The 12,103-nt window shown below is 44.1% G+C and overlaps 1 protein-coding gene across 1 annotated transcript; it reads right to left on the reverse strand.

Moving 5' to 3' along the window:
• Positions 1-3,981: 3,981 nt before the first annotated feature.
• LOC137914710 (lysosomal dipeptide transporter MFSD1-like) lies at positions 3,982-11,695 on the reverse strand. Its single transcript, XM_068758207.1, has 16 exons — positions 11,539-11,695; positions 11,375-11,427; positions 10,985-11,097; positions 10,822-10,864; positions 10,545-10,612; positions 10,327-10,435; positions 10,143-10,245; positions 9,660-9,758; positions 9,437-9,548; positions 9,232-9,288; positions 8,725-8,881; positions 8,135-8,232; positions 7,906-8,018; positions 7,742-7,789; positions 7,512-7,578; positions 3,982-4,087 (listed from the first exon to the last, which is right to left on the reverse strand). The coding sequence occupies exons 1-16, from the start codon at positions 11,693-11,695 to the stop codon at positions 4,033-4,035; spliced, it is 1,452 nt and encodes a 483-aa protein (XP_068614308.1). The 3' UTR covers positions 3,982-4,032.
• Between the last annotated feature and the right edge of the window lie 408 nt (positions 11,696-12,103).

Below are 12,103 nucleotides of genomic sequence, written 5' to 3' on the forward strand. Positions count from 1 at the left end.
GGAAGTCAACATTTGCTCTATTGAGTGAAAAAAGAGCCTGCAGAGAGGCGTAACTGTAACTGATGTCCTCAATGGAGTGATTTGAAATGATGTCTTCTCTCCTTTTTATGACTGCGAGTTAAATCAAGTACTTTCCACTGCCAATTTGCCTAAACCTTTAAACATTATTCGAGTAGAGAGGAGAGAGAATGAAGAAGACAGTCTATTTAAGAGCTGTAAGTAAATTAACACACAATCAAAAATTATGAACTTTGATTGACTTGGAGCGCCACTGCGAAATCAGCTGCTCATTAGAATCAGGAATCATTGTCACGGAGAGACAGAGCAGGCAGGCAACATTAAAGCGAGCCTTAAAACAGGCAGGAAGCAGAGCATCTGGGATGCACATTGAGGGAAGCGAGAGGCTATCAATGGGATGGAAAATGAGGCCATACATTTACTTCATAATGGGCGAGGAGGAGAGGAAGATGGCGGGGTGAGACCGAGGAGAAGACGAGGCAGTCCATCAAAATGTCAAAGCGTGCCATCGGGACCGTTTCCCCTGCTGCTGTTAACCGGGATAGGCCTGCTCTGGTTAATCTGGACAAAGTGAAAGCACGTTCACACTCGTGCCATCGTCAGTGAAGGAGGGGCTTCTTCACTCTTCTTCACTAATGAGACGGGAGGGAAATGGCCACGAAATTGGCTGGAATATTATGATGATTATTTTTTTTCCATTCGTTTATTTGAACTCCAGCTTTAATTAAAACAAACAAAAGATACAAAATAAAAACATTTTATGCGCATCTTTCTTTCTGAAGCGCGATTGATTGTGGCAGATGAAGAGAATCCAGCGTCTCCACGACGATTCAGCCGCACCAGCACTCAGCACGGCTCCATCCCCCCCCGGGAGAGGAAGACAATAATGCACTTCTGAAATATGACCCCCCCCCGTGCATCCCTCTATATATTACAGCATGTCCGCTGCTGTGTCTGACTCCCATGTTTGTGTCCGCTGCCTCATCCTATATGATGGAGGCTCCAAATGACACAAGTTCATTAAAAAGGAGGCTACACTCACATTTTCTCTACATCTTCGCCCAATTAGGAGCAGCGAGAGGCTTCATGCGTGACATCGACGTTGACCCCCCCGCATGGCAGGCTGTTTAAATAAGCTCTGTGTAAAATGGTTAACATCACAAGCCCCCCCGGCCGTAAACTCCAGCCGTCCCATTGATTACGAGGTAATAGCCGGACAGATTAATAAGTTTCTCTGGGGGTTTAGACCTCAGCAGTGAATCTGAAACACTCACACAGATGCAGCAAGCGGAGAGGCATCCATATCCAATAACCTGCATTTCCACCCTCGCTCATATTCCACACGGTGATGACTGCTTAGACCTTCGCCAGGCTTCTTCACGTCCTCCTCGGCAGTCGAATCTGAACCTCCTCTGTGGCGTGTCGTCTCACTTCAGCAGGATCCATTCTTTTTTTTTTTTTTTTTTACTCAATAATAACATTCAGCTGTCAGGTGGAGCAGTGGAAAGGGATTCTAGGGGAACATTTAGGCTCATGAATTTGAGTCTTTCCCTCTGTGTGTGTGTGTGTGCGTGTTTATGTGTGTTGCACCTTTATAACATATTGCAAAGTGATTCTAAAGCTGTGATGGGGCAGTGCTTTCAGAGCTTACCGCGCTCAACATCCACGGCCACTGATAATGCATCGCAGGCATTAAATATTCAGCAGCACGATTACAAGCAGGTGAATTCACGCACCTGCGCTCAGAGGCCAGCAACACACATGCAAGCACCGCATGCTGTACTTAATGAAGTGAAGCAGCCGCCCTGCTTAAACCGGCCTGGCTTTAATGAGTGCTGCTCTCAAACCGGAGGAGGGCTGACGGGAACTCCGTCTCAGCTGAGCGCCACCTTCACTGCTCCTGCTCCTAATGAAGTCATTCAAAGCTACGCAGGTGCAACATGTAGCATTAATGAGACCTTTAGAGTTGCTGCTTTGACAGGATCTTTTACACGGCTGAAAGTCAGCGTGGAAAGAAAGCAATTCCCAATTTAACTCAGCCGAACAGGTGAAGAGAAGGGTCCTCTGTGGGGGGGTGAGGGGGGGTTTAAATGAAAGTTTCCCTCCAAGCTGCTAAACTTAATTGCATATTACCACACTCCAGGACGTCATGCTTCTCTTTTTATGGTCTATGACCTCCATATTTTTAGTTTTATTTTTAGTTCCGGAGCTGCATCAACTTGCTGCTCATCAAACATCTTTGCTGAAAGGTTTCCACATCAGCAGAGCAGCCATCCTTCACCCATCAGCATTATTCCTTCCTGCTAGAGGAAGAGGAAGATCTGCTGCAGGCCACTCTACAGTAAAGACACATCAGGCAGCCCATCCGCCCTTACCTGGTTATTAACGCACAGCGCGAGGTGCTTCCTCTCCCGAACCACAGCACGCGTCCCGCCGCGCAGCCTCGCCTCCTCTCCCTGGAGCATGCTCCTGGAACGACACGGCTCAAGTTAAGGCGCAACAACTCCCAACGCGTAACGCGTAACGCTGTCAGCCCTTGGTGCGCGATCAGCCTGCGCGCATCCCCCCGTGCGGCTGATGAGGGAGCAGTTACTGCGGGATTTTATCACTTATCGGTGCGTAATGAAACAGCATGCCCCCCCCCCCCCCCCAATAAAACCTCATTGCCATGCATGTGTGAGCAGTCGAAGGGCGGTGCCACTAACCCGTGCGTGCCGTTCCTCAGCATGGCTCTCTCTCTCTCTTCCTCTCCCTTCCTCCGGTCAGTCAGAGATGAAGTGAGCAGTTTGGGCCGGGAGCAGCCGGTGAGAGACCAGACCTGGAGAATTCTCTCAGCCAATGGGATGCCGAGCGTGTGCGCGCCTCATTAGCCGGCGCCCACCGAGAGTGTGCGCTCGTGTCATTGAACTTGGCAAACGGAAAGAGTCAGTGCATTAATTATTCTGCACATCTTAACTCCGTGGATGAGTGATTTTCCCACAGATCATCACAACATGTCTCCTCGCGTCTTTTGTTGCGCTGTAATATTTGCTTATACTTATATTCCTTATAGAAATTGCACCATAATAGTTTGCACCATGTAGGTATTGGACCCTGGCCACTTTGGAAACGTTAACACTGTTTTTTTGCGCAGACGGGTGTGATCAACAACAGAACTGTGTGCTTTGAAATGACCGACCCTAGACAAATTGAGCTCTACTTCCTCTACGGATTGTTTTTTAGACGTGGTGGGTTTTCCGATCCCGTTCCTGGTTGTCACCACCCGTTACTGCTCCATGATGAAGGTGATCTCCTTCAGTCCCAGGATGGCTCGGAGGCGCAACAAGTCCCTGTACCCCCTCGTAGCCGTGTGTCTGGTGTTCGTGGTGTTCCGTGCCTCATCACATTGCTCGCACCGTCTACTTGTTTGTGAGAGTCCACCTTCCCATTGGCTGTGACCTCGTGAACAGGGTCATCATATCCTACAAGGTCTGGAAGCCAATGGTCAGTATTAACTGCTGCGCAAATCCCCTCTACTCTTGGAGCTCTGGGCCTGCATGGTTGTGGAGGAGGAAGCGAGTGGAGCCCCGCAATAACCTTTCGCCCGTCTTTATTTTAACTGTTTATATTCTAATTAGGATTTTTGCAAACCCATTAATATTATTAAAATCCTGAGCGGTTAATTTGTTATGACCATGTGATGTCGAGTGAAACGGCCCCCTCTGCTGTCTGTAAAGGATGCCGTCTATAAAAGCCTCAGGTCACCATAAAGCAATATTTCAAGTGTACATAATTACTATAATTATAAAAAAAAATACAACTGAATATATTTTCAAAAATAACATTTAAAGTGAGGAAACACAAGCCTGTGTAAACAGCTTCAAGGGTCATTCTCTCACATGGTCTAAATACACTGACGATTAAACAAAGTGATACAAACATCTTGTGCAAAAAAGGGACATTTTTTAGTGCATACTTGTCTGGAGACTGAAATACAAGGGCTTGGAGTAGCAGAGTTGAATGAAGAACATCATTTCAGAACACTGTTAGTGATGACAGATGGGTTGAGCTGGAGATTTGAAGCTGAGATCTGAAGGGAAAAAGACAGCAGGTGAGGTGGAACAGGGGCTGATGTTTAATTACGCAGCGCTGCAGTAAAACGCCTCCTCCTGGGCTTCTGTTAAAAAAAAAAAAAGTAAAACCAGCCTCAAGATTATGCACTGGATGAATAAAAAACAGTTTGAATTGAGTCTAATTATAAGTTGTGTGAATAAGTGTGTATGCCTGTGTGCCCAGCTCGGACAGAATGCAGAAGTAGACATTGGTTCTAGTCTGGTGAGCTCACCCGCTGTTGGCTTAACGGCTTGTCTAATAATCCTGCAGGAATAATGTTCCCATCTATACCATCTCTACAGCAAACACTTACATAAGCACACACGCATTCGTATTACCAACATGATTAATCACCCACACGCTGCCGCTAAAGGCTGAGAAGATGAACGTAGATGTATACTGCAGAAAAAGTAAAAAGAGAACTTCAATGCTTTCAAAGCTGTGTTTAATTAAATGTTCCATGATTTATCTGGTACCAAATTCTGATTCAACATCTTTAATAGTACTGTACATAGATTCCTCTGTTACTTGTCAGCAACAGTCAACACTATCAGCGTATGCTGCCGTCACAGTGGCAGAGGAAGGGAGCTGCCCGTTTGTATGACACTGATCATCTCAGCGAGCAGTACAGCATATCAGCTCCAATGCTCCTCTGAGTGTTGTGGCACGTTTTTATTTTTTACTATAAAGACAGAAAATCAATGTTTATGACAGGTACATTGTGCTGACACAATTTGGATTGCTTTTCTACATCAGTGGAGCCATGCGAGGTAAAGACGTTGTTACGATTTTGAAGATTTTCTGGTTTTGCTCATCTGAGGTAGTAAATATGGATCATCCATAATATGCAACACAAAGACATGTCTTGCCCCAGTCAGACAGAGCAGAGAATGAAACAAGGTCATTACCCGAGTTTGACCAAACCACGGTCTGGAAAACATGTTGTAGATGTGGAAATTAAAATATCATGCTAATAAAACAGTTTGTAAAAAGTGGAAATAGTGATCATCATTACACAGATTACGACATTCAAAAGTGGGCCTTCTTCATTGTCTGATTTCTTTTAAAATAGTTATATTAATGAACCATTTGATGATGCAACAAAAAATATTTTTTTATGAACTTCCCAATGCAGTAATGAGCAGCATTGGGAATTAAGAGAATTAAGAAATGATCAGTAAATATTCAAACAATAAAATATATATATATATATGCTCGTCTCATTTAAAATGATGCTTGGAATTAAAATTGAATACGAACTCGATCTGTCTGTGGAAATGGTTGTTGGGAATAATTGTGGTGAACTGCTGAGTCACCAGCAAAAATGCAAGTAACAATTCATATTGAAGCAATTTGTAAACAGAAAAATATATCAGCGTTACCCCTATGCACATATATATCAAATATAGGACGCCTGTATCATCAATGCTATTAGCACGCAATAAAATCAAGTACAAACTTTTGACACAGGGCCCGTTTTCAGGATGAGAGGTTAAAAAAAAGGGTAGCAGTTTAAAACACTTCTCAAGCATCTTAAATTTCTTGTGCAACACATAAAATTCCCTGCTGGATTTTGACTCAGACAGAAGTCAGTCACGAGTTACTATGTAGAAGTTAGAGTGAAATATCAGAGAGGGACCATGGAGTCCAGACAGCAGTGTGTCGTCCAGTCATCATCCCCAGTGCTACCCTACTAACACAGGGTAGCTTATGCAACAACCAGGTCCAGACAGAACTGTTGAGAAGAACCAATGGTGACAGAACCGAGCAGAGTCCCACCCCATGGCAGTTGACTGACAGTTCTGAGGTGGACAGGTGCAGCCTTCTGGCTCTGAATCCCAGGGATATGCGTGTTCCCTCATCATCATCATCTGGAAAATATCAGATGCAAAATATATATATGTGTGTGCGTTGCATGTCCTGTATATAGATTACACAGACGAGTGAAATTAATTAAGGTAGACAGAATTAGATGTTGTGAATGCTCATCGTTACTCATCTCAGAAGAGACCATCTCCTCCACCCCGTTACAGTAAGTTAAGAGTTTCATGAATCTTGTCTTTTTCACATGTCAGGTGTGGTCAAACTAAATAATAATAATTATTATTATTACTAAGAGAAATCTTTAACATGGAACCTTTTAAAAAAAAAAAAAAAAAAAAGAAAAAAAAAAAAAAAAAGAAAAAGGGTTCACAAAGTGGATTCACAGACCAAGCATAGGCAGCCCAATAAACAGGCAAGAAGGTTAAAGCGCATTAAACAGGAAGCAATGACATGGAGAAGACCGTCGAACGCAAAGAAAAATGAAGGGATGAATAATATGATTAAAGGACAATTAAGGTCCACGGAAACACAATAGAAAAAGAGAAAGCCACATAAAAGAAAGTGTGTAGGTGAGTTTTAAGATCTGGCTGAGAAGTTACTGATTCTGCAACTCTTATCTCCTCAGGCAGGTCATTTTGGGAATATGAAGGCATGAATAACTTTTTTTTTTAGGTCAGAGTGAGATCCTTGGTTTGATTTTTGAGATAGTTCTTAGCTGGAGGAAGCAGGAATGGATTACTCTTGATATATGGACTTATAACTCAATTCGGAGTCAAATAAGAGTCCAAGGTTACTGGCAGTGGGCTCAAGTGGGTGGAAAAGAGACTAAGAGTGATGGGTATTTTGGATGTGGGGGTTGGACAATATGATTTTTGTTTGGGTTATTGAGCTGAAGAAAGTTAAGTGCCATCCAAAAGTTGACATCATGTAGACAATCTACCGCAGCAGTCAGACTTCTCTGGAAATAGGGTACCAGGGGAAGGTAAATCTGTGTGTCATCTGCATAGCAATGTAATCAAATATTTGATGATTTGTCCGACAGGAAGACAATTAAACTGGGCCAAAAATTAAACCTTGCAGTACACCACAGATAAATGTGTGCTGTGGAAGAAAGGTACATAACTATGGTGACCACACAGATCCCATCTAAAATCACTCATTACCTGAGGTCAAGTTGACAGTTCAACATATCAATGATCCCGTTGCCTGTTTTTGTCTTGAAAACGGTTAGAACTAGAAAAGCACTCAGAGTGCCAACATCCTTGTTATCTTTATACACCAACCACAAAAAGCGAATCAGTGTTGGTGTATTTAATCCTTAAACTGGGTTTTTAATGCTAATAAAAAATTAACTTAATTTTTTTATCTCAGTGGAATCTAAACTAGAACAGAAAATAGATCAATTTGACAGTAATAGGCGCAGAGGATAAGAACCAGAGCCCGTCCAAGTGTTGCTTCCTCAGCTACTCGATTATACGAGTGCTTTGCTAATATTATCACAGTGATGCTTCTTGAATTGTTGTGCAAGTGGATGGGAAAGAAGTGACGAAGCATGAAGAAGGGTCAACACTGCTCACTCTGAATGTGAAGTAGTTTCTTTCAGGAGTTTCGCTCTGTCTGCGGCTGATCGGTTCAAATCTCCTCCTGCAGCAACAGAGGGAGACAGGGATATTAAAAAGCTACTCAGCCTGGTGATAAGGAGAGGGATGAGGTGGAGAATGACAGAGCAAAGTGAAGAGGTGTCACACTCTCAGAGAGAATAGTGAGAGAGATGAAGCTGAGGGAAAGTTTGAGGTTCCCGCCTTACCTTTGAGATAATCGACAAAGTACAGCATCACCGCTGCCATCAGTGCAACTGCAAGAAAGGAAAACAATGTGGAAAAGGCTGGGAAGCTCCTGAAAAGTAGCCAACAGGCAAAATAATCATCTAAAAACTAAAACGATACAAAAGAACAGTCAGAAGATACAGACTAGAGACGCAGGTGCAGAAAAACACTTCCAAAAGCAGGTATCCTTTAGCATCCAGGATGGCTCCAGACGCCAAGGAAATGAGAGCAAGGCCCAGGTTCTGGATCGACTGCATGCTATTGGATGAAGAACAACATCAGGAGTGAGGATTGCATAACACACTAACAATGAAAAGTCAATAATGTTCAGATTTAACTGGAAATATTTGATATAATTGTAATATTGCCATTACAATCCATAGGCCGTCCCCAGCTGATAGTTCGGTACCACAAAGGCCACCATGGGCCACAGAGCACAGGCCAATAAGGAGTAGGAGACACCCAGCAGGGACTGGAAAACAAGCAAGGGACACACATACGGTCATTATTTTAAATGTACAAGAGAAAAGTCTTCTTCCTAAGGTCAGACTGATAAAGTGCCACGAGTTAAACATCCTACAGAAAGATTTGTGTTCAGCTACCGATTCGACCCCTCCTGCTAAGGCAGAGGAAGTCGAGTGCAGTGGTTTCTATATTAAACAGAAATACAATCAGTGTCTAGTTTTCAATTCATGCAAACTTTCGTTTCCCTTAACGTTGAGGGCTGGAAGTGCTGAAACATCAAAAAAAGAAAGTGTCATCTGCAACAACAACAAAAAAAGAAAAGGTTTGCAACCACAGTCGGGCCAAAATGCCATAATAAGTTTAAATTCATTCTTTGACTCGGTTGCTTCATCCTGCCTGGGTGACAATAACAGTCCCAGAGAGAGAACCAACCATTATTTGCTTCATTCACCTCACAAGCACCAGTGTGACAGGCCCCGGGGGGTGCCGAGTACATTACCATAGCGATCCACGGGCTCCAGAAGGTGAAGGCCAGCATCATGTGACTGGCGAGGGTGATGACCACAGCTGCCATTACCCAAGTCACATTCCTCCCAGTCTTATCAACCATAAAGCCCAGAATTGGAGACGCAGGGGCTGAGATGATGTACACAATACTGGCAACGATGGAGAAGGATAAGGAGGGTGAGAACTAAAGAGCTATGTACTGAAATCGTGTTTTAATATGGAGTCAGTTTCAGTAAAACATGCTCGGATGATTTCAAGCAAAAAAAAAGTGAAGGTATCCAAACACATTATAACTTTACATTTAAATAATTAACAAAGATTTTATTTAGCTCTTCAACTCTTCACAGAAAAACAAATAATGTTGCGTGCCACTGCCTCAAACACTGTGGTATTGAGTTTGAGTCTCTAAAACTCATATGCTACAGGTCTCGTGTTACTTTGGCTGAAATCAAGACAAGCCAATAAATGACAGAGGCCATCTACACCTGGTCTGTTTTACCTGTTTACAGCTCTGGCTTGTGCCGGGGAGAAGTTGAATTTTTCAATGAAGAACACCCTGCAAATCAAAAAAAAAGACAAGATGACAGGTTCACCATGCCGATGTCACACAGGGCGGGAAACTCCTGCAGCTGGAAGCTGGAACTCTTCCATACGTTGTTTTCTGGCCTATTTGCATAACATTTATTTGCTCCTGCAGTACTCACTGTCCCAGCCCAATAAAGGGGAAAATGGCAACATAGTAGCCCACACAGATGATGAAGATGAGCCACAGGGTCAAGGGGAAATCTTTCACGTCTCTCATCTTGATCACCTCACCTGAAATTGAGGATGAACACACGATTCCAGTCTAACATGGTGAAAGAAGAGAAGCAGCTTCTCTGGGTAAAATGTATTCTCTGAATAAAAGAAATTACTTTAACTTGGCACCTGTTTTGCCACCTTCTTTGTGGAGGATCTTTTCTGCTCTTTTGTCAAAGAACGCCAACACCGAGGCGCAGAGAAGTGAAAACAGACACGTCACTGCAGCTACAGAGGGGAAAATAGGCAATAATAATGACCGATGGGCTGGTTTCAGACAAATTTATCTCAAACGGTAGAACGAAAGCTTAATCCACACGGCCGAGGAGACAGGAAATAAAGACGAAGCCATGTCGTTTTCTTCAAAGTTGATCTCCTCATAAATGGAAACACTAAAATGTGAGCGGAGGAGAAACTGACACCCGACTCATCCGTAGCAAGCAGCAACACTTTCTACTCTCCCCCTCTCACCGTCTGTGTTATCGGAGATGCTCAGACAGAGAGCAGATTTCTCCAGCAGACTTTGAGATCAAACATTTGTAACCTGAGCCTTAATGTTTGCTTCTGCTCATTTGCCCCCCCCCCGCCGAGCACAAAGCGTCTCATATTCACCTATCATGAGTGAAGCGCCCAGCGCCGTGTGTCCGGGGGAGCCGACGAGGCCCGTCATTTCGCTGTACACCCAGCCCATGATGTTCATGTTCACCGTGCTGCCCTGTGCAGACGGCGCATGGACCGAAGGAAACGGATTTTGTGGCATTTGGACGCACACGTCGCTTCACGCCGGCGGCCTTACCAGTCGAGCCATGCTCAGCTGAAGGCCAAACACCAGATTCAGTTCTTTGCCTCTAAACCAACTGACGGCGTACGTGTTCTGAGCAACAGCCAACGACTCTCCTCCAATCCTACGCAGGACAACAAGACAGGGAGGTGAAGCGTGTTCACTGCGGGACAGTCGCATGTAAACACAATGAAAGCAAAGGGTTTCGGTTAAAGGAAAACTTATTTTCTCACCCGAACACAAAACGTCCGACTTCACAGAGCCAGAAACGATTGACCAGCGCCCCAGCAGCAAATATTACCTTGGTAGAGTGGAACAGTTAAATTATAAAGAAGAAAACCAGGCAGCAAAAAACAAGAGAATCAGACTGGTTGAAACCTGGACCTGGATGAATGAGAACCTACAGAGACGTATAGCTAGCATCCATTTACAGTTCCCATTGATAATGAGATATAATATCAATTATCTTAAATTATATTACCTCGGGTCAATATTTCAAAGTACGCCTACCTGTCCAGCGCAAACGAAGAGAGAAAAGATGATTGTCCCCAGCCTGTTAAGATCAAAGACATTTAATGATTAATGAAGAGACAAGCAGCTGAATTTCACTTTGGTGAAACAACAAATGCACACTTTAGTCAAAGTACACGAAAATAAATATTGATCTCTGTACCTAATGCCAAATATTCGGTCAATCAGAAATCCTCCAAAGAAGCAGAGAACGACGTTGGGCCAGGAGTACCAGGCGTAGAGCTGCATGAACGTAGCCGTGTTCAGCTTCAGATCCTGGATCAGCCGGTGAGGAAGCACAGAAACCAGTCAGCCCGCACAGAAACCAGTCAGTCAGTCACTGATACACGTTTTTACCTTCATCAAGTCTAGCTGCGAATCACAGAACAGGAGACCAATAGACACTACCCCATAATGAATCATCAAACACCAACACCGTGGAGTCGGTTCCTTTCACTATCCCAGTGTGTGTCGCTGAATGTAACGCCTGTTTGTGTGAGAATCAACCCCCACCTGACATATTAGAAGCAGTGAATAACTCGGTCCTCATTACCTGGATGACTTCAAACTGAAGCGCAGCCGGGTTGTCGTAGCAGAAGTAGCTTCCTGCAACACACCAGCGTTATTTACGCAGGGCAGCCATGAGGACGCTGCGTCTGTTTGACGACATGATTCCCAACTATTCGGGATAAAGTTATTCCCTTTTTCTCCGCTCACCGAAGCCCAGGAAGCACATAAACAGCAGGACAACCAGCCGGTGCGGGAGGTGTCGGGGGTCGCAGAGGAGCGGCATGGCTCTGCCGGGATCCTGGGCTGGCGCTGCCTCCTCTTCTTCATCTCCCAACAGCGTCTCTCGGTCTTCATAATTCTCCATATTCACTCCGTTTGGGACTCGGAGGGAGGGGGACGAGTTAACCTAATCAGATCACGTGACCCGGCAGGCACGTGACGATAGTGATCGCTTTGTCAGCAGCGTGTCCGGAGTCCATCCGGGTTTTACGTCAACGCGTCACTGCCAGTGGAACGTGTACGTCACAAGGGCGCGCGCGCAGCGAAATGTATTAAATATGTTTTTAATTTATATATTTTATTATTTTTGAGTAAAGCAGCATGTAAAGACGACTTGCTTCATAGTGTGTACTTCACTCTGTACCGAGTTTAGAATGCTTCAGGTACAGATAAATACTTCATTTTCATCAAATTTTCTCAAGTTATAAGGACACCCAGTGAGCATATCTGCCACATTTTATATATATATATATATGTATATGGCAGCATCATT

This window comes from Brachionichthys hirsutus, unplaced genomic scaffold, assembly GCF_040956055.1.
Source record: "Brachionichthys hirsutus isolate HB-005 unplaced genomic scaffold, CSIRO-AGI_Bhir_v1 contig_985, whole genome shotgun sequence".
NCBI classification, from domain to species: domain Eukaryota; kingdom Metazoa; phylum Chordata; class Actinopteri; order Lophiiformes; family Brachionichthyidae; genus Brachionichthys; species Brachionichthys hirsutus.

Excerpts from the sequence above, each read along its gene's own strand:
- LOC137914710 (XM_068758207.1), bottom strand. The coding sequence starts at position 11,695 with ATGGAGAATTATGAAGACCGAGAGACGCTGTTGGGAGATGAAGAAGAG. Across the intron at positions 8,019-8,134 it reads CTGGGGACGGCCTATGGATT|CATGCAGTCGATCCAGAACC; the intron begins GTAATGGCAATA and ends TTCATCCAATAG. Across the intron at positions 7,579-7,741 it reads CTTTGTCGATTATCTCAAAG|GAGGAGATTTGAACCGATCA; the intron begins GTAAGGCGGGAA and ends CTGTTGCTGCAG.